The sequence below is a fragment of the Prionailurus bengalensis genome, chromosome A2, assembly GCF_016509475.1.
Source record: "Prionailurus bengalensis isolate Pbe53 chromosome A2, Fcat_Pben_1.1_paternal_pri, whole genome shotgun sequence".
NCBI lineage: Eukaryota > Metazoa > Chordata > Mammalia > Carnivora > Felidae > Prionailurus > Prionailurus bengalensis.
The window spans coordinates 122,104,837-122,127,933 of NC_057348.1; the positions used below are offsets into that span (position 1 = coordinate 122,104,837).

The window sequence follows — 23,097 nt, forward strand, 5'->3', positions numbered from 1 at the left end:
GGGGGAACAGGAGACCCTCTCCTTCCATGTCTTCAAGACAGCGAGAGGCCCAAGGCCATCCATTTTGCAGGGAGTAAGGAGGACTGGACTTAAGAATGAACCTACTTAGGGGTACCTGGGTGGCCCAGTTGGTTAAGTGTTCGACTTCAGCTCAGGTCATGATCTCGTGATCCATGGGTTCGAATCCTGCATCGGGCTCTGTGCTGACAGCTTGGAGCCTAGGGCCTGCTTCAGATTCTGTGTCTCCCTCTCTCCCTGCCCCTCCCCTGCTCGCTCGCTTGCGCACTCTCTCTCTCTCTCAAAAATAAATAAACATTAAAAAAATTTTAAAAAAAAGAATGAACCTACTTAGATTCCACAAGCTTGGGGAGCCTAGGAGGCCATGTGGTAACACAGATGTGTGCAATCTAATGGAAAGAGACAGTAGAAACAGAAACCAGAATACTTGGGCAAAGTGTATGATCTCAGAGAGGAGAAGAAGGAATTGGTAGACAGCAGAGTTATAGGCACAAGTCCTGGAAAGAGGGAAACGAACCTGGCCACTCACGGCTGGGGAGGGAAAACGTATGTAAAGATGGGGCTCATGATATTAAAAAAAATAAGCTAAGACAATCTCTTGTCTGATAGACTGAACCTGGGTAAGTCTAGTGATGCCATGCAAAAATGTGTCATGTTAGAGGCCGGGGCAGTGTGGTGTGGGGAGGAAGAGGGCAGTGTGGTTCAGGACAACCCCGTGAGGGCATTGATGGGGAATGGATTGGCTGTAGCAATGGTCCAGCTGAAGTTTGAAGTGCAGTGTGTCCCATGAGCACCCAGAAGGAAGGCATGTTTTGCAACGACATATGCCTCCTGAACTGTCAGGAGGATTTTGAAAACAACTAAAAATCTTATTGAGCACCATGACGTGCAAGGCAGAGTGCTGAGGCGGTCCACACAGTGTATGCAATGAGGTCCAACCTCTTGAGGATTGAGAATCCAGAAAGGGAGGCATGGCAGAGATTGCTAAGTGCCTAATCAGCATCCATCTTCTTCTTTCTTACTTGTAGGTGGCAATACGCTCTGATAAAAAGGATAGATTTTCCAGCTTCTCTTAAATCTAGAGGTGAGATTTAAATATCAGTGAGATATTAAGTAGAAGCCATTGGGTGGGACTTCCACAAATATTTCTAGAAGGGTCTGGTGAGGTGGGTGGGACACCCTTTTGCCATCTCCTTTCCTTCTTAGTGGAATGAGGACACAATGGTTAGAACCCCAATAGCCATGTGGGGCCATGAGGCGAATCTGAGAATGGAAGCACCACACTAAGGTTCACGGAGTGGAAAGGTAGGAGCCAAGGCCTCTGGTGCCCCTGGACAGCCATTTAAGTTCTGTACTACCTACTACTTCTTTCATATAAAGGTAAATACATCTTTGTTTTGTCGAGAAAGGACAGGAGATACAGGAGAAAGGACAAACATTGTAGAAATACAAGATTTATAATATAAAAGATAAATATAATATTCACATAATTCAACTCAAAAGAAGCCTTTCAATATGAAAGGCAATAATTATTTAAAACATTCAGAGAACAGAAAAGGCTTTTCATCCTTTCTTGTTGGGAGATGAGGAAAGCAGGTAAGAAAGAAAGCAAGGAACTAAGGTATCCTGACCTCCATATTGGATGTTGTATCCTGTCTCACTGAGGCTGCAATAAGAGGTTAGTGGTGAGGCAAAATTTTGATCCAAATCTGACTCCAAGACTTCCTGACCCTAAAGTGCACTGTCTATACTATACCATTCCCCCTTCCATGGGAGTAATACCTTAAAAGGTAAGATTTTGCAATGCATGGCATCTGTGATGTTGGTGTATGAATGAACAAGTCATAATTTCTCAGGATTGAGGTGCATAGGGAATTGCTGACAAAGACAGTGACCTTCTGATCTTGGTTAGTGTAAAGGGGACCAGCTGGGTGGCTCCCATACTGGGGGTCATTGGTGGGATGGGAAGGATGAATAAGCCACAGAGATCAGTCTCCCACACACAACTCACATACACCATGGGATCCCAGATTCCTACTGGCAACAGAGCACGCATCAGATTTGTGCACCCAAACCATAGAAGAAATTTCACAATCTCTGGGGTCTGTGCCGGAAAACCCCATGCTTTTGCTTGAGTTTATTTCCAACTGAGCCCTGACATAAGACACTTCTTCTGAACATTTGCTTCTTCCCCAGACATTCAGCCAGCTGCGTTTTCCTCAGCATTCCATATTGCCAGAGGGAGAGGGGAGAATGCATCTCCTGTTGTAGTCTCTAGCTCCAACATGGATTTGTGACCCTGGAAAGACTGTGGTCAAAGCCTGTCTGGACCAACAAGACACTGAGCCCGTGCGATGTTGTTTGAAGTGGGTCACCTTGGAACAAGGTGGGGGAGACCTCACTTATTCTGTTAGTGACTAAACAGAAATGCCTTACTTTTTTTTTTTTTTTTTTTAAAGTCAGATCCTTCTAGTTTCTGATGCTTCCTCACTTTCTTGCTCTTTGCTCAGACGGGGTGAGCAGTGATCAGACTCTTGGGGTCTGAGGGACCTTGAAGAGGCCTGGCAATCCTGGACACGGTCCCAGAGAGGGCAGGTTTTGTGCGTGTCTGCCAGAAAGCCAGGTCGAGTCGCTCCAGTGTCCAGACAGGGAACTGACGGCTCACTACCCCGGGCAAACGTCTCTCCACCCCTAGAGGGCACACTTCCTCCTCTTTCCCTGACTTCTTTGCCCTCGTGGGAAAGGAATGAACAGGTGCTGTCACAACCACTTAGAAGGGTGTGTGCATCACCCGCCGAATCCCACGCCAGCAGCTGCTTGGACCCCTTTGCCCTTCGGAGCGCGGCTGCAGTGCGCTCTAACGCGGGGGGAGCTGGAGAGCCGCTGCCCCTGGAGAATGGGTCGCAGGCCTCTCTGCCTCGACTCTAGAAGTCCCGCAGGCATGGGAAGGCAGGACAGGGACAGATATCAGCGGAGTTTGAGCAAACTGGAGCCGCCTCCTCGGCTACCTCCACTGCAGCAGCCCGAGCGGGAGAATGGGCGTCGCCCTTTCCAGCCTCTCGGGTCCTGGCCCCAAAAGGTCCCCTCCTCCCTGCTTCGGGACAGGGTATCCGGGCAGGCCGGCTCCCCATGCCCCGCAGCCCCTTTCCGGGAGGGTGGGGTCAGCTCGGTAGCCGCTAGCCGGGCGCGGGCCCCCGGTCCCAAGGGCGCCCACTGTGGGCGGGCCACGGGCGGTGCAGCCTGTGACCCTGTGCACCGGTGACAACCCCGGGGGCACGAAGCCGGCTCCAGCCCCCCCACGCGCCGCCCTCCGGGAGCCGTCGGGCCTGCGCCGGCTCAGGCAGTATCTGCGGGGCGCACGAGTGGGCAGCGCTGGCCGGCGGTGAGCGCGGACCTCTTGCCAAGGCCCACCCAGACCCTCTCAGTCCCGCCACCGCGGGACACATTTCTGCCACCCTCGCAGACCTTCGCAGCTGTCCCCCTCCTCCCCCTGCGGGGGTGGGCAAACCGGCGCAAGAGGGCATCTGGAGGGAGGTCACTGCCACCTTGGCTTTTATCCTAGGAGGGACTCAGTTCTGCCTAAGAGGCTGAGCTCCCCAGGCGCTATTCAAGTGGGTTTTTGGTGGCCTTTTGTCAGGAAACTTTTAATCACACAGAATTTAGCCTCTAATCGGCCAGACTTATTTAAACCGCGCAGAGTAAAACCTTCCATTTTTACCATCCACTCTTGGTGTTTGCTGGAAATTTGCCACCGAATTTCGGCTGGAGCTGAAGGTTACCAGGATTTATCATTGTTTCCCCAGGATGTTTAACCCTCGTGCGCTCCTCTTCTTTCATTTAAGATACTCAAAAAAAAAAAAAAAGAAAAAAAAATTCTTGTAAGCGCTTTGGCCATTTTGTTTAAGAAATTTGTTTTATCTCGTACGGTTTTGAAATAAAGAAATGTTTCTGCAATGGGGAGGAGGGAGTGTCAGAGACAGAAAGCAGCTGTGTACCAGGAAATAATAAGTATCATGCAAAAATATCACAGCTAATGGATGTCCTTTAGGAGTGTAAATATCTATGTTTAATTGCTTTAAAAACGTGGGGTGGAAAAACACAATTATACATTGTGATAACAAACCTGTACAGATAATTTTTGAACAATACAAAACAAGAGCTGAAAAATTTTTCTTTACGATTGAAATAATTGTTCCCAAATCATGACACCGTCCACCCAAATATCATGTTGCCCCCTCTGCAGAACTTGAAGAGGAATAGTTACCAATTGAATGCATTTAGATTCATCCTTAATAAAAAGAAAATTGCATAGCTTTTTATATTGTTGCACATCCTCAAATGCATCTTCCAATATCAATGTCACCTTAGTGTTATTCTCAATATTTTAAATTTTCAATTTTCAGAGATACATAATATATAATTGCTAGTAATTATAAACACATCATTTTATTCATCTGATTTTAATAACATGCATTTTTATAATTACTGTACAACTGAAATAGACATTGAGTTATGCTGTGTGCATGTCTTTCTTCAACAGTATATTTTTAGACACCTTGTTCAAACAAATTAAGTGAATTTAAAAGAAAATAAAACATGAAAAAAAATCCTTCCAGTAGAAACAGAATCACAGTGCTTCACAGACAAAAGGAAAGGAAAAGAAGTTCTCATACGAAAAGAGATTTATTATTACATAGAAAATTCTCACAATAGTTGAAACACACTTCAGAAACTAGTAAACACCTTAGATAGAGTTGTGCCAATTATTCAGCCCACAAGCATCTGCTTTGTCTTAATTAGACGGGGGAGGTGAATGACCACTGTTTATTTTCATTTTCCTCATTAATTATGAAAAACTGCATTTAATTCATCTTGCATGGTGAGAGATTGGCTGCGCAGATGTAAGTCGTAAGGGAAGTGGCTGTCGGTGGGCAACCTGAACATGGCACCCTGCCCAAGGGGACCCCTGGGTGGCACTGCACAGTAATGCATGCCGTAATTGTAATTTTTGCCATAGTCCAAGGTTTCTTCTTGCTTCAGGGAAAATATCCCATTATAGTTAATTGGGGGAGGACTTAAGGGACCTTCAAACTGAGGGCTGGCACACTCAGGGGAAGTGCTTTCATAGAAGGATTCATACGCACTGCAATAATTGTAGGGTTTCATGGACTTGGAATTATCAAGAGTTCCATGCCCTGGGGGAGTGGTGAGCTCAGGGCTGTGGTAGGGCGGGTAGAAGGTAGAGTAGGGTGACCTTGTGTGGTGCGCAGCCTCCCCACCCTGACCCATCAGGAAACTCCTGGCGTTGAGCTGCAAGCAGCCTGCCACCAAGTTTGTAGTCGGCTGGGAAAGACCTTTGCATAAGTTTTGGACGAACGTGAGCAGATCAGGTCTCTTGCCGATTCTCAGGATTTCAGAAAGTGCCCAGATGTAGTTTTTGGCCAGTCGTAAAGTTTCTATTTTGGACAGTTTTTGGGTTTTGGAGTAACAGGGGACCACTTTTCTTAAATTGTCCAGAGCGTCGTTGAGGCCATGCATCCTGTTTCTCTCCCGCGCATTAGCTTCCTGTCTCCTGAACTTGACCCTCTCCAGTCGGAGCTTGGTCGTCTTTTTTTTCCTAAGACCCCTCCTTCTGGGCAAGCCATTTTCATCTTCCTCTTCCCTGTCTTCCTCCTCTTCTTCCTTCTCGGTTTCTTCTCCAGGGGCCCTTTTGATGCTCTTTCCTCGAAGGACAATCTGTTTGGAAAAGCTTTCTGGTTTCTTAATTTGCTTCTGGTCCTCACATTCTCTAGAAAACTTTCTGCACATCTGGGATTCTGGCATTACAACAGACTCATCAAACGGTAGTGTTAACATGGTTCTCTAATCTTAAATTACCTGAAAAAATGCCAGCACAATATTTAAAGTGTTTTCATTTTTAAAGTTTATACACTTAAAGCATATTTAATGACTTAATCATAAGAATACAAAAAATGAAAAACGTGAAAAAGTCTGATTCGGGGACCAATTTTTTACATTAACTATAATTTTTGAGTTTGTGCAGACTCGTAATTATAAAAACTACATGGACACATGCGAGAGGATCAATTTATACAGGCAAATTATCAAAAGAAAACAAAACAAGAAGCATTTATTACATTGCCACCACCATCTCCATTTTCCTTTGATTTTGAACTATTTTTAATGCACAAAAAGGACCTTTGAATTCCAGCAAATGCAAAACATGATATAGCAATGCAGAATTTCATTAATTCCAATTCCCCTGAGTACAAAATGCAAAGAGACACCAGTTTTTAAAATGAAAAAGTATTACCTCTCCGTCAGCTGACAAATTTGTGAGGTGTTTCTTTCTTTTTTTCGAAAAAGAAATAAGCCTTAACTTTATTTGCTGTATTATGTAACTGCAAATTTAGATAAGTGGCTGTTGACATTTACGAATTTAAAGAAAAGATTAATCAGAGCCAATTTTTAAACTGATTTCTTTCTGATCAGTGAAGAAATATATGTAAAAGGGCACTGTTTTCCCAGCCTTCACAAAAAAAAAGGGGGGGGGTGGGGGGTCAGGCTAATTTGGAATAAACTCCATAAATACATTTTAAAAGACAAGAATCACTGGCATTTTTTTTAAATCAAAGAAAATGTTAAAACTGCTTTTACATTTAAATTTTTTCCAAATGTAATCGTCTGTTTACTGCTGTTCAAATCACCCTGGACAAAAAAACCACTCTCGTAGTGTTTTTGTTCTGCGAGCCACAGAAGTCTCCCTCTAGCTAATATCTGACAGGAACGGTCCAAGGATTCTGACTGCAATTGTGCACGTGTGTACAGAATCCCGAATGAAAGGGGAAAATAATTTGTGTTTCAAATACAATTTTGGCTTTCGTTTGGTGAAGTAGCAAGTATTTTCATCTAAAGTCTTCAAACAAATAGGCATGTTAAAACAGACTTTCGAATGTAACAATCTCCAGCCCCCTCAACACACACACACACACACACACACACACACACAAACTCTTAGCAATGTCCACATACTTGCAGTGTTACATAATAGCAGTGAAAGTATGTGACAGTTACATCATAAGAATGAAATATGATAAGAAGTTATAGATGGCAAAGAGCATGTAAATACTATAAGACAGTGACACTGTATCTTTAAATACTTGCATGCAAAGCCAGCATCAATTGAAGTATATCTTTATTTATATTACCTTAGGTTTTAACTTCATTCAATAATCGGTTTTCATTTTGTATCTTCCAAATCTTTTCAGGCTGAGTGTCGCATCGTCTCCTGGAGTCTCTAGATCTGTGTATATCTGCACTATCTCATTGATCTCTAAAAAGTGACATTGATGCCAACTGCCAGAGCTGGTACCCATGCCATCTGCTAGTGACGTCACAGGGCAGAGAGAACCATGTGATCCTCTCTCTTGGGACCTTCATTCTGCACTGATCATCTGGCATCCCTGTAAGTGGGTACCAGCATTCATGCATCAACACAGAAGGTTAGACTGATAGGGAAAAAATCTGCACCAGCATTTCACATACAGTAGGTGCGTTTCTCTCCTAGAGCTGCTTCAGCTTCACTGGCAGTCTGTAGAAATAGCTGTGTTAGTGTTCAGTTTCGCCCTGCCAACGGTGCAACTATTAGGTAGTCGTTAATATTCCATTCATTTACAAGGTGGGCTTTTGTGTGAGCGAGAGGTTTTTGTTGTTGTTGATGTTGACGTTTAGTAAAGATCACCATCCCATTCGTGCACCTGGCTACCCAGGGAAAGAACGCCGGGGGAAAAGGAGCCGAAATCAGGAAAATGGTCTTGAGGTGCTTAACCAAACTAAGATTTGTGTAAGCGAACAGGGATCAACAAAGGTCTCCTTATTTCCTTGTTTTGTTTCATGGCGTGTAACTTATGGGCGTGTGTCTGTGTGTTCTCTTATTAACATGTACGACTTCTGTGCTTCTTAGGAATTTGGAATAAAAGAACAGTTTCTCCATCTGGGGTCTGTGAAAGACATCCTCAGACGCTCCCCTTTCTACACTTGCTGGTGTCTTTCAACAACTTTTCGGAGAGCTTCTTTATCTGTATCAAGGCAGAGACGTCTTCAAGTGCACCGTGAAAGATTTCAAACTACATTCTTGTGTCCGGTACCAAAAGTCACACTTCCCTCTTGCACTGTCCCAGACTCCTTCCAGTGGTAACTGGCTTGTTCTTTCTTTCTCATTTCATTTCCTACACAGTAAACATCAAAAAAAAAATAGCACTTAGGTTTTTGTCTTTCTCTTCCTGGCATTGTGCTGAGTATATTAATCAAAGAGAGGCTTTTCTGTTTTCTCAGATTTTTTTTTCCTTTCTCATAAAAATCTTCCCTTCACATTTTTCCCCCTCAAGACTGACAGCCAATTTAAAAATCTCCTCATTCTTACATCAGTGTCCAGTTTTTTTTCTTTTTTCAGATTTATTCCTATTTCTCTTTCTCCCCACTCCCCACTTTTGATTTCTTAACAAAAGCAGGGCAGAAACAGTTAGGCGAAACTGGCAAGGCCTTGTAGATAAAATGAACTGTGAAGCCAGAGGCAAACTCCACCTTCCTCTCCTTTTCCCTGCTCCCCTGTCACCCCCTTCCCTTGCAAAAAAAAAAAAAAAAAAAGGAAAAGAAAAGAAAAAAAGAGGATGTTTTATTTCAGAGTCGCCTGTCAGGAAAGTAAAAAGTGTACTTAAAAAAAAGTTCAGAAATGGACAAACACAACCTTTGTTGTTTGATAACTGAATAATCTCTTTCTATAAAGTGAGACAATATGCTTTTGGTATTAAAGTAATCCCTGGCAGAGTTGTAACTGTTGAATCTGTGTTAGCATTCCCCTTATAAATCCCAGTTTTGAAAGGTTTAGAATTCTGCTGCTTTAATGCTCTTTGGTTCCAAATTGGCACCGGGGGTCTCAAATTAAATTCAATTTTGCTCCTGTCGTAGCCCACCCATTTCCGTCCCCCTCAAAGTTACTCAACTTTGCCTGGACGGGTCTAGAAAAGATAGGGACGATGGCAGAAGGGAGAGGTATGCTAGGTAAAGGAGAATAATTTTTCTCTGTCAATGGTTTGGTAAAAATGCAAATTTAAAATAAAAATAAGCCTATAAATTCACAAGTGAAGTGGGTTGGCCTGGCTTATGTTTAAAAAAAATCAGACCTACCCAAGGCTTTTCAAAATGTGTTGCTTAAGGGGATATTACTGGTAATGGGTGTGTTGAGTATATTTCATGTAGCCTTTGGTTCAAAAATGCACACACCTTTTCTTTCAACACAGAGAGTTTCTATAGGAAGACCAGAGGCACACTTTTGTTTGATCTCACATATAGTTTAGTTTTTAAATGTAAAGGAGCATAAGTACGAAGAGTCAGGAGCCACAAAGTATGTCACGCATTTTGCATATTGTACCATATTCTAAACTTGCAAAGTCTTCAGAAGCTGCATTATATTATAGGCATCGCAAACACGAGAATCAAAATCTGAGGAATAGGTAACGTGACATGTTAGTAGAAAATTATCACCAATGTAGCTCACCGCAAGGATAGATTTATATTTTATCTTTGCAATGTGCAGACAAATGAGAAACAGTTTTTTTGATGAAAACATTTGGGACTGTTCTATTTCTGCCTTTGAACGTGAAATAAAAACCTTTGGTGGTGGTGATGAGGTGGGGTGAGGGGGGATAAATTCTGTGTTGAGGTTTTTCTGAGTATTAGTCTATTGTTTGAATGTCTTAGATTTCTTTTTCAAAAAAAAAAAGGGGGAGAAAACAAAAAAGTTGTTATGTCAAGATTTAGCAAGGATTCAGTGTGTTTGTACAATAATCTTTCAAAAGAAATTTTGTTATGCATTTTCTACTATAGTTCCAGATATGCAAATGCATGTGCTGTTAATATGCATTCATAACATACACCACAACGGCTGTTCTACTCTCTGCTAAGAAAGCACGTTAACACCAATACTCCAAACAGAAATACATTCTGAATTGCAGACGAATACTCCGAGTATGGGGAGTATATTATCACCATTTCTAGAATAGATTTTCTCATTTTGCAGCAATAACTGCACACCAAAGTTTATATCCATAACTTAATTCAACACTGATTTAGCTGATATGATCTTTGCTTCTGGGGCCAAGACATTTTATAGATTTTTTTTAAGTCCCCAATGTCTGTATGCCCCTGTCTTGCTTTCACTGGGTAATTTTTCATATTTCACTTATAAAAGTGACCCACAGAAAATGTAGCTATAATTTGACTCAGTTGCAAGGCAATGGAAGCCAAAAGTGCAAAGTAAGGCATAAAAGTGTTGTTATTTTTAGGTCATCCAGTTGGTACCTGTGTCACAGCAAAGGAGAATTCTATTGACTCCCTTTTTACACTCCTCTCATAACTTAAGAGATCAGTTTGGAACATGGCAGGCATTTTTTCTCAGCTCTCCTAGGGTGTAAGGCAACAGAATGTAGACCTGGGCAGGATCAGGCAGCAAAGCCTTAGGACCATTTTTTCCCCCTAGAAGTAGGGTGCTTTCTGAGATAGATTTTTGGACAATTTTCTCTATTGCTTTTTTTTTCCTTTTCTTTTTTTTTTTTTTTTTTTAAGCTCTTAGACAAATGCTTCAGGGCAGCCGGTAAGCCTGTGAGCGAGCCCAGCGTTAATCCTTAGAGTTTTAACTCTGTGATCCCCCGTGGCTTGAAAGAGTTTTATGGCTGTGGCAGAATATTCCACTTTGGAAAACAGACCTTGGGATTTAAATAAAAGTATTGAAAATATAAGGCAAAATACAAAGCAACCTTATTCTCCTTGAAGATTTAGAGGGCTTAAAAGTATAATTTAAACATAGATGTCTAAATATTTTATAACGTATATGTCTATATATATAATATACACATATATATTTGTATATATTCCTGTGTGTGTGTGTATATATATATATATATGTATGTGTATATTATGCATCTATATACACCAAAGATTACTTAGATTAAACGATAATCTGGAAATTTGAGGACAACGTTTGAATTGCCTTTATAGATTTACTTCAGGGTGAGGTAAGCCGAATTGTACTATTATTTTGCAATAAACGATATTGTCATTTTTTGCAATTCATAAAATATAGCAACATCCAATCTTTTATTTTTGTCTTTGCACAAACGGCACTGTTGTTCTCTCCAGAAATAGATTTTATAAATTTTTCCTCCATGAAGTATACTTTTTATTTGACTCCCCAAGCTGCAAGTGTTAAATTCATTTCCTAATTTGTTATTAAATAAAGTCATGTAAATCTGCCAGTTAAAACTTCTACAGGTCTGAGACAACCAGAGTTACTGGACTGAGTTATTATAATCCCAGCCATTCATAAAGAAATGGTGCTTTATTAAGTTTTGTGATGTTACTGTAAGAAAATGTATAGTTTCCTTTAGTCTTTTACAAATATGAAGTATGAGTTGTTGTCCCTGAGTAAGACTTTTTATGATACGGACTCAGAAATTAGTGTTATATTCCAATAACATGTATTGTGATGGTTATTTTTAAACTTAGAAAACAGATGTACCATTTCTTTTTTTCTGTTACATTAATCCACTGTAAAATTGGAGTGGGAACTTTAGGCAAGAGATATTCTGCAAAGGTTTCATGCAAACTGCATTTTGAAAATCAAGCTTTATGTCACACGCTTGTATGGTGACATGCAGGCTCTCTTAACGTGATTTCTGGGTGAATTTCAAATGGTTCTGGAGCTTCCTCAGATTACGTGCAAATTTGGCATGTACGTACACATGTGCATTTTCTGAAGAAAGACCCTCTGCCAGATTCCGAAAGGTTAAGCGTCACAGTGAGTGTTTTGACGTCTTACTAAACGAGCTTTAAATCCTGATCCTGATGTTTAATGGCTGTGTGTCATTCATTCATTCACTTATTCGCCCATTCATCCACTCAACAAAGGTTTATTGAATGTCTGTTTTGGAGTCTTTCTTGATTCCTTTCTTTCTCTCACCCCCTAGAACCGGCGTGTCAGCAAATCCTCTCAGTACCATCCTAGAATTACATCCAGAATCTGACCACTTCTTGGCAATTCTGCCACTTCTTCCCTCATCCAAACCACGAGCATCTCTCACCTGGCCCAATGGCTTCTGTGTTCTTCATTCTTGGCCTCTTATATTCTGTACCGAGTCCTCAACTCAGCAGCCAGAGGCATCTGGTTAAAACATAAATCAGGCTGCGTTCTTCTATATTCAAAATCCTTCAGTGGCTTCCCCTCCCTCAGAGTCAAAGCCAAGTCTTCACAGAGGCCCAGAAGCTTCTTCTGGTCTTTCTGTTCCCATCTTCTATTGCTCTCTCCTCCACTCACTCAGCTCCAGCCACACTGGCCCTGGCTGTTCCTTCCACCTCAGGATCCTTGCACTTACTTCTACCTGGACTCCTTCTCCTGAGTATCCCCGTGGCTCGTCCTGACTTCTTTCAAGTCTCTGCTCAAATGTTCCCTCTGACCATCCTACTTTATATTGTACCCCTACACCCATCTGTCCTTCCTTATCCACCTTCCAGTTTTGTTGTTCTCTGTAGCACTCATCACTTGCTAACACAATACTTAATACGTGTATTAATCTTGTGCCTCCAGGTGAGAGGCAGAAGTACATACTTATTGAATGATGGGTTTGTTCCAGGCACTGGGTTAGTGATGGCTGTTCGATGGCATGTAGAACGGCTATGACAAACTGTTGGGGAGTTTAGAGGCCAGAAGGGGGACGTAGGCAATAAACAAGTAAACACAGAAATGTGCAATTTACCTATTGGTGGCTACCGAGAATCATGAGAAGCCCTACTTGGTTCAAGTATCTGGGAAGCCCTTTCTGAGTCATCCTCCAAGTTGAGTCTGAAGACTGAGCAGCAATCAGAGGCACGAGCATGTGTGACATGTTGAATGTTCTGGGGGAAACTGCAGTGAGAACAAGGATCAGAGCCTATGAGATTGTGTAGGTCATGTGAAGTATTTGGAATCTATTTCTTTTTTTAATTTGTTTCAAAGGAAGTCATTGGAGGGCTTAAGGAAATTTAAGATTTGAAAAGATTACTCTAGGGGCACCTGGGTGGCTCAGTGAGTTAAGCGTCCGACTTCGGCTCAGGTCATGATCTCGAGGTTCATGAGCTCACGCCCTGCATCAGGCTCTGGGCTAGTAGCTCAGAGCCTGAAGCCTGCTTCAGATTCTGTCTCCCTCTCTCTCTGCCCCTTCCCTGCTCATGCTCTATCTCTCTCTCTCTCAAAAATAAACATTAAACAGAAATTAAAAAAAAACAACTTTGAAAAGATCACTCTAGCTGAGAAGAGTTGCAGAGAGAAAAAGAAGAAGCAGGGAGGACTTACAAAGCCTGTAAGGGGGGACGGACAGATCACGTTGCGGGAGTGCTGACTGCGCCCAGCTTAGAGTGGGGTAATGGAAATGAAGGGAGGAAACCTAGACATGTATTTTGGAGAGACAATCACCAGAACTTACTGATGGATGGGTGTGGATGGGATGTGGGGAGCTTACTTAACCTCTGGTCATGGTGACGATGAACTGTGCTTCCATACGCAGTCTGCCAAGCACCAGGTGAAGTACTTCACATACGAGGTCTCATGGGATCCTTGCAATACTGGGACTGTCTCCCCGGTAGGAGTAATGAAGGTGCAGCTCAGAGAAGTTAGCCAATGTACCCGTGACTGTTCCATTTTTAAGTGAGAGGATCATGATTTAGACCTAGGTCTGTCTGAATCTAAATTCTAGTTTCTTTCTTTTTTCTTAAAATTTTTTTCAGTGTTTATTTATTTTTGAGAGACAGAGAGCATGAGTGGGGGAGGGGCAGAGAGAGAGGGAGACAGAATCCTAAGCAGGCTCCAGGCTCTGAGCTGTCAGCACAGAGCTGGACGCGGGGGCTCCAACCCACAAATCACGAGATCATGACCTGAGCCAAAGTAGGACACTTAACCGACTGAGCCACCCAGGCGCCCCCTTCAGTTCTAGTTTCTTAACAACTATACTTGGTAAGCTTAGGCATTAAGTAATCAAACGTCAACAAGCTGCCTAGAACTGTCTCTGATACATAACAAATCCTGGATTAATAATAAATACTAGATGAAATAGAAAAACTTAACCACAAATCTATTCACAAAGTTAAGAATTATCCCATTAATATATCTGGTGACTTAAACTTTTTTACTATACATTTGTCTTTCAGATCAATGTTTACAGGTAGGTCAGTAGACTGCCAAGTGATGTATTCATATAACAATGATTGCAATCGTCATGACAGTGAGCTTCTATGATGGTTGAGTTGTTCATTTAAATCCTGATCCTGCTGTTTAATAGCTATGTAACATTCGTTCATTCATTTATTCATCCCTCCATCTCTGTTTTTTAATGACAAGGAGTTGTTCTTTCCTTCTTTTTCATTCACTGAACACAACACTTTTTGCATGTTACCACTGTAGACATTGTAAGGAGAAGTAAAGGTAAATAACCAAGATCCCCACCTGTCAAGGAAGTTCGAGTTGAATTAGCACATAAAATATGTCCACAATAGTCTAATTAAAAACAGTATGAGCTCACTGTGATAAGAGAGGTTGTTGGCAGGGAATGAAGAAAACATTGGAGTACAGATTGCAAGTATGTAGAAGATTTTTTTTTACTTTTATTTGAAGTATAATAGAGACTAAAATGCATGTGGACAATAAGTGCACAGCTCAATTAATTCTGATAAACTGAATGCATCTGTGTAATAAGATCTTGATAAAGAAATGGAACATTACCACTCTTCCTGCCCCTTCAAGGTACCAACCACATCTCCCCAAGAGACACCACTCTCCTGACTTCTAACAGCATTGATTCGTCTTGTTCATTTTGTGTATTAAATACACAGAATCATTCAGTAAACACTTCTCGGGGTCTGACTTCTTTATCACAGCATTTTGTTTTAAACTTTATCCATGTTGTTGCATGTAATCATAGATTGTTCACTGTCATTGCTGTATAGTATTCAGTTATGTGACTATACCACAATTTGGTTTTTTTTCTCCATTCTGTTATTGACGGGTGTTTGGATAGTTTCCAGTTTGGTGTATTGTAAGTAGTGAGTGCTATTCTAGCACATACTTTTTATTGAATATATATATGTTAGGTGCATTCCATTCCTAGGTACATAGCCAACAGAAATGCATGTATACGTGTATTCTGCATGTATGGTTTTAAGAGAAGCTAAAAAAAGTACATTCACAAAAATTAGTTTTTTTATTTTATTTTATTTTATTTTTAAAAAAAAATTTTTTTTTCCAACGTTTATTTATTTTTGGGACAGAGAGAGACAGAGCATGAACGGGGGAGGGGCAGAGAGAGAGGGAGACACAGAATCGGAAACAGGCTCCAGGCTCCGAGCCATCAGCCCAGAGCCCGACGCGGGGCTCGAACTCACGGACCGCGAGATCGTGACCTGGCTGAAGTCGGACGCTTAACCGACTGCGCCACCCAGGCACCCCAAAAAATTAGTTTTTAATAACTACCTCCATGACAACCACATGCTTTCTAAAATCATTAACCAAGATCAATAACATTATCCCCAAAGTTATGGACTCATGAGTTCTAATTGAGGAGGGCATTGATTACCAATCTACCAACAATTATTGAAGGATTCATCTGCATGAAGCCACTATGATTTTGGGAAAAAAAGAGAAGAAGAGACAATCCTTTTCTTCAAGGAATCTAGAGTTCTGTTGAGGAGAGAAAAGTAACCAACTTAAAGCATTGAGATGCACGAAGGACAGACTATGGTGCAGAGTATCAAACAAATGACTACCTTCTTTGTTTATCTAACACCCTTTAGGAAGATAACACAAATTTTAGACTCTGCAGTAGTATTGCCAAGAACATATTTCAGAATATTTGCACTTAAAGAGTACTGCATTTTAAGTTTTAAAACACAATAGCTAAATTACAAAGGTTAATATTTGATCGATGTTAATATTGCTTAATATATACATTTTTTAAATGTTTATTTTTGAGACAGAGAGAGAGAGACAGAGTGTGAGCAGGGGAGGGTCAGAGAGAGGGAGACACAGAATCCGAAGCAGGCTCCAGGCTCTGAGCTGTCAGCACAGAGCCTGATGCGGGACTTGAATCCACAAACCGTGAGATCATGACCTGAGCTGAAACCAAGAGTTGGATGCTTAACCGACTGAGCCATGCAGGTGCCCCTGTGCTAGCTTTTCTGCGCATGTTATAGAATTCTCACAACATCTATAGGAGGATGATATATATGAGCAGACTGGTGCAGCGATTCAAGCACAGTGACTAGAGGCCAGCCACCCCAGTTCTGCCACCTTCTAACTGGTTGACTCTGAGCAAGGTCCTCTTCTTCAGCTTTTCCATCTGTCACATGGGGATGATTGTATTCTTACCTTACAGGTTGTTAGATGTAAATGGCTAGAACAGTACCTGGCACATGGTATGCACTGCATTATTATTTGACAGATTATTTTAAAATAAAAATGGGTTTGGAGAGAATTGAGTGTAAAGCGTTTCTCAACCCCTTGTGAAGGAAAGGTTCATTTCTATAGCAATGACCTCTGATCACCCAAGCATTCAGGGTATAGATAGGAGCACATGTTATGATGTCAAAGAAACCAGTTGTGCTGAAAATATTTTAGATTTCTGCTTGCAATGTCAGTACCTTGGGCCAGGGAAGATAGCAATACCTTAAGGACAAATGATTTCGGAATGAAGGCTGAACCAAGCAACAGATCTTTTAGAGATCTGAATTTCTTTCCTACAGAAACACTGAAGTGTTTCTCTTTGTCTCTGCCTGCTTTTGAAACTCTTAGTGGCTCTGAAGGAAGGAATATACTGCACACCCAAAAGATAAACAGAAAACATTTTTTTTTTAGTCCTAATGTTCACATGCTTGCTGATATAAGCCCACAAGATAACTTTGGAAACTAAAGCATTAGGTTGAAAGGCTAACCTTGCTAATGCCACAGATTCAAAAGCACACAGACATGATCCAATCACTCCCCAGGGAATGTACATATTTGTCCTGGGATCTGCCATATGCAGGTAGATCTTATAACTGCTAGATCGCATTAAAAAAAAAAAAAATCATGGTCCACACCTATAGCAATAAAATCAGTAGCTAACTAATCCTACCCAAAATGAAAAAGCCCAAATTATTATGTGTCTTTTTGTATTTTAGACTTCTGGTTGGTTTTCTCTGTTTGGCTGGCAAATCTCATCTAATTACAATATATTTTTCATTTGTGTTTTAAAATAGCAATCCCAGCCCACTGTTATTATAACATATGCGGTAAGTTGTTGTTCCTGGGGTGGTGATAAATTCGTGGCGATCCATTCACATCCTCATGGGTTGGAATTAATCTTTCTCCTCTGATTTCCCACTACACTTTGTGCTTCTATTATTGTGCTTGCATAATTTGCTTTGTAGTGTAGCTATTTGTGAATGCATCTGTCTCCCCCACTAGATTGTGAGGACAAAAACTATCTCAGATTTCTGTTTCATTTTCCTTTCAGTCCCTATGTCACCCAATACACTTATTTATACATAGTAGGGACTCAATAGATATTGATAGTAGAATTGAATTGATTGATTGCAGTACAGCACATTTGGCTGCAGAACACCTCAGAGCAATGAGGCCCATCTGTCAATCAAAGCTGTGATCTTTGCTTCATTAACACCGTGGCTGAGCAATGAAGTAACAAGTCAGTGACAAAGAGCTTCATGCCCCACATCCTGTAACTTAGATGCTAGATTATATACTTCTTTAAGCAGCAAGAATCCTTCTGAAAGCAAGATTCTATGTAGTGGCAATAATGATCCATAATTTTATACAGTCTGCATGTGAAGATTGAACCCCGCTATCTCTTTCCTTGCTGTTTATCCAAAAAGGCTGCTCCAGGGCTAATTACTTCTTTCAAAAGCTAGAGGAACTTTTTCCACTAAGCAGTTTGCAGTTCATTTTGGCCATCAATATTGGTACAAGATCCAGTCTAAGAATGTGGCACATGGCTTTGAATTCTTTTATTGCCCGTGTCATTTTCTGGAGAAAATATCTCATTAGCTCTTTGATCTGAAGATCAAGCATTCCCCAGCTGGATTTTCTACCATTTGCCGAACGTAAGTTTGGCTTGTCCGTGGTGATAATAATTTGCACTACACTAGCTCTACTTTTTCCACTGCTACCTTTTTTTGGAGACGGTTGACATAAAAAAGAATGGAAGGAGCCGTCCTCCATCACACTCCATCTGGCCCTGCTGGTTACTTGGCGACTGAGGCAGCACATACATTTGGTGGACTGATAAGGAATGGGAAATCCACGATATTAATAATGGTTCTCTGTTCTCCAAAGCAAAAACCTTTCCAGATTAGCATCTCTCTTACAAACAGTCCATGTTGGGAGGAGGCTAGGCAAGATTCAGTGCTGAAAGAGAAAGAGAAATAAATGAATTAAAGACCAGCCAGGACACTTAAAGATGGCGTGTACTTCAACCGCTACAATTATTGAATGCCTTGCATGGTAAATAAATAAAACAATGTGCTTTCCCTTGAAGAGCTCCTGGTCTTTAGGGGCATTTAGATTCATGTAGATATATCGATAAGGTAGTAGGGCAAGAGGGGCACCTGGGTGGCTCAGTCAGTTAAGTGTCCACCTCAGCTCAAGTCATGATTTCGTGGTTCGTTGAGTTTGAGCCCCTCGTCGGGCTCTATGCTGACAGTGCGGAGCCTGCTTGGGATTCTCTCTCTCTTTCTCTCTCTGCCCCTCCCCTGTTCTCTTTTTCTCCCTAAAATGAATAAATAAACTCTAAAAAATTACTTCATAAAAAAAAGTAGTAGAGCAAGTGTCATTTCATATGGCTCTGTAGAAGTCTGTTTCTGTTAGGTCTGAAATGACCCTTGACAGTTTTAGCAGTGATGGCAGTAAAAATATGATAGCCCATTGGCAATCTGAATGAAATCAACCTTTTTACCTGGAGAATTATAATGTTTCTACAACAAGAAAAGACAGATTGAAAGGAAATTGTAAAATGTAACGCTTAAGGTCTTTTGAGTGCTTGGTTTTTAACTATTCCTTACTTTCATTTTCACTTACTTTCATTTTTACTTTTGTTTTCCATGGAACTTCGAGTCATAACTTAATGAAAAGTATAAATTGTATAGGTGAGAGTATGGCCTTATTTTTTTTAAGGTTTATATATTTATTTTTGAGAGAGAGAGAGAACACAAACAAGGGAAGGGCAGAGAAAGGGGGAGATACAGAATCCGAAGTAGGCTCCAGGCTCTGAGCTGTCAGCACAGAGCCCGATACAGGGCTTAAACTCATGAACCATGAGATCATGACCTGAGCTCAAGTCAGGCTCCCAACTGACTGAGCCACCCAGGCGTCCCCAGAAGTGTGGCCTTTAACTCAGAATCTTTGGGCCGTGTGAAATGATAACTTTTGTGGGCCCTGGACGCTTGGCTTTCATAGGCATTGTCCTCCATAAAAATAATAAAAGTACTTGATGATTTGTTGGTATAAACAATATATAATACAAGATTGATTATATTAGTTTTTATTTTTGTGCACTGTGCTGATGGAGAAGTTTACCTGTCATTGGAGATAGGGCTTGACCAAGAGCATTTTTCTAAACCTCCACATGAATGAGAATCACTATGCTTTGGAAGTCACCTGCTACCCCACAAGGACCTTCAGAATAATCTGTGGGAGTGGCTGCCTTCTCCACTTCCTTCAACTTCCAGTTTTCATAAGCCACTCACTCTGCATATGAAATACACCTGGTGTGAGAATATGGCAGAATAGATATGCTACTAAAATAGCCAGATTTAGCAAATCAAAATGCAGGACATCCAGCTGAATTTGTATTTTAGATATATTTAGGTGTGGGACAAAGTATGCATTGTCTATCTGAAATTCAAATTTAACTGGGCATCCTGTATTTTACCTGGCAACTCTGTATGCTTCCTCTATTCTTGGAACTCAAGTTGTTTTTCCCTCATAAAATACACTTTCTGATTAATATGTCGTGCACTAATAAAGTGTTTCCCAAAGAATGCTCTGTAGACTATTAATAGGAATCACTCAAACAAACAAACAAACAAACAAACAAAAAACCCACCAAGACTCACATGGTCAAAGATGTTTGCTTTCTCTAAAGCACATTCTCTTGGGTTCTTCTGTATACTAATGTACATTATGACTCTCCAAGAGCAGAATATGGTAGGCATATGTCCCAAACTTACCATTCCACTGAGTGGTTTCCTTTCCTTCTGGAGTTTCTCACAGGACTGAAATTTCTGATGGGACACTCTAATACCCCACCAAGGGCCAATGTGTCTTTATTTATGATGAAGGTGATGGATATTTTGAATCTGCCTTACTGATTTGCTTTACTTTCCTCTTTTGCTCTTGGCTTCTGTGGTGGGGAATACACAGCAGGGTGAAATGTGTTTTGCTGGTTCCCTCTTTTGACTGGGTTAGGTTTAGTGAGAGATGGAGTTTACAATGTGGGGTCTCTGGAATGTGGATTTTACCTTAGTATTGAATGAAGGACACCTGAGGCAGATGTACAGGGCCAGCTACATAGTTTGTGGAGTCCAGAGCAAAATGAAGATTTGGGCTCCTTGATTAGAAATTACTAAAAATTTCAAGATGGCGACAGCAGATCATTAATCCAAGCATAAGGCACACAGGTGGCATGACCATGAATTCAGCCCTGCTGGAGCACCGTCCTCAGTGCCAACATACTGGGAGTCCTTACCCAGAAAACTCCAGAAGGAGTTTCCAAAGGCTAGTCATCAGGACTATCTTCAGATACCAAAGGGTCAAAAGTGGAAGCAAGTTCACTAGACTGGGCCCCAGGGGACATAAATTTTTGGCATTTTGTTCATTGTGGATTTTACATTAATTTTGATTTTTAAAAACATTGTATTATGGATATTTTATCTTGATTTTGGTGCTTAGTTTTCTCAGGTTGCTGTAGCAAAATTCCCTAGACTAGGTGACTTAACAGAAATTTACTTCTCACAGTTCTGGAGCCTGGATGTCCAAGATCTACCTGCCAGTAAATTCAGTTTCTGTGAGGGAGGGTTCTCTTCCTGGCTTGCAGAAGGCCACCTTCTTGCTATGTCTTCATATGGCCTTTCCTTTGTACACATATGGGAGGTAAGAGGAGTAGGGAGGAGACAGAGAGTGAGAAGGAGAGAGAGAGTGAGGAAGAGAGGAGGACATCTTTTTCTCTTCTTATAAGGCCATTAATCCCATGATGAAGGCCACATCTTCATGACCTAATCTAATCCTAATTACTTCTCAAAGAGTACCATCTGCAAACACCATCACATTGGGAGTTAGGGCTTCAACATATGAATTTTGGGTGCACATACTCAGTTCATAACAGGTGCCCCCCAAATTTTATGCAAGGCCCTCGGCCAAATTTTTGGTCTAGCAAAAGATGACGAAGAAAGTATGCTTTATCATTGTTTACTTTAAAAAATATGTTTTTAAAAGAAGAACATTTTCTTAATTTATTTTTGTGTTTTTATAAATTTTTTAACATTTTTTAATTTATTTTTGAGAGACCGAGAGAGGCAGAGCATGATAAGAGGAAGGGCAGAGAAAGAGGGAGACAACAGAATCTGAAACAGGCTCCAGGCTCTGGGCTGTCAGCACAGAGCCTGATGTGGGGCTCGAACTCACAAACCATGAGATCATGACCTGAGCCGAAATTGGACACTTAACTGACTGAGCCACCCAGGCGCCCCTTAATTTATTTTTGTTTTACAACTCACACACAGAAATACATACATGTATACATCCATCCATATGCCCCAATGAATAAATGTGACTTCTTGGAAATAACTGGCACAAAATCTAGAATCATTCTTTAAGATGACTTTAAACAGAAATGAAAAATGTAAGATTAATCTATTATTCTTTCATTAGAATTATACGTATTTCATATAAACAATTATCCCAAAGAAGGCAAATTTCTTTTTAAAAAAGTTGTAGCCTGGAGCACCTGGGTGGCCCAGTTGGTTAAGCGGTTAGGTGTCTGACTTCAGTTCAGGTCATGAACTCATGGTTCGTGAATTCGATCCCTGTGTCAGGCTCTGTGTTGACAGCTCAGAACCCGGAGCCTGCTTCCTATTCTATGTCTCCCTTTCTCTCTCTGTCCCTCTCCACCCCTCACTCTCTCTCTCTCTCTCTCTCTCTCTCTCTCTCTCTCTCAAAAATAAATAAACACTAAAAAAATTCTTTTTAGGTTGTAGCCAAATATATTTCATCTGCTAATTTATCAGGTATATGTTTTTTTCTTTCTGTATATTAAAACAGTTACCTGATTAAGCATAACTTCTAAATGATGAGAAAAAATCTTTTTAAAAGTTATTTTCTTAAGTTTCTAGAATACTTAATTGTTGGTTTATTGTTTTAAGTGTCATCTGTTTCTGAGTGTCAAGAGTCCTTTCTTCACATTTTGGCAGAAATGCTCTTCTTTTCTTTGGTGGCTGAAGCCTCCTCCACTGTCAGTCCCCATGCCTTCTGCGGGGCTGATGCCACCCCCAAAGATAGGCCAGACCCAGGGCTCAGCCATGGATGATCAGCAAATTCTATCTCCTGCCATGGAGTGATTGCTTGTGGACCAGCAAATGACCTATGTGATACCAATGAGAACCAGCCCCAGGCTTTTGATGGAATTATTAGAAAAAGGCACTTCCTGAGCTGGAAGAATGTCAGCCTGGAGCTGCAGGAGCCATCTTGGCCACTCCTGAGGGGAGGCAGACAGAAGAATGCGCACACAGAGGGAGAGGAGTCAGACCTGGCCGCAACAGATTCCTGATGATGGTTTTTGAGCACCTGGATCAAGCCATGTCTGAAGCAAGTCCCACCCCAGACTTATTGTTATGGAAACAACAAATTCAGTACTGACAAACATTAGGCACAGGACTGTCAGAACTGGAGGGGAGTGATGACTGTAGGGCAGATGCAGCTTCTCAGTAATACCACAGTCAGTCTTGAAGATT

General features: G+C 41.2%; 1 protein-coding gene across 2 annotated transcripts; it reads right to left on the minus strand.

Moving 5' to 3' along the window:
• Positions 1-4,061: 4,061 nt before the first annotated feature.
• On the minus strand, positions 4,062-7,431 carry NEUROD6 (neuronal differentiation 6). 2 transcript variants are annotated; one of them, XM_043589204.1, is made up of 2 exons: positions 7,227-7,431; positions 4,062-5,754 (listed from the first exon to the last, which is right to left on the minus strand). In XM_043589204.1, exons 1-2 carry the CDS (start codon positions 7,242-7,244, stop codon positions 4,861-4,863), a joined length of 912 nt encoding a protein of 303 aa, XP_043445139.1. In that variant the 5' UTR covers positions 7,245-7,431; the 3' UTR covers positions 4,062-4,860. The 2 variants fall into 2 exon arrangements, with proteins under 2 accessions (XP_043445139.1, XP_043445138.1); XM_043589203.1 differs by having other exon boundaries at positions 4,062-5,895; positions 7,227-7,430.
• Between the last annotated feature and the right edge of the window lie 15,666 nt (positions 7,432-23,097).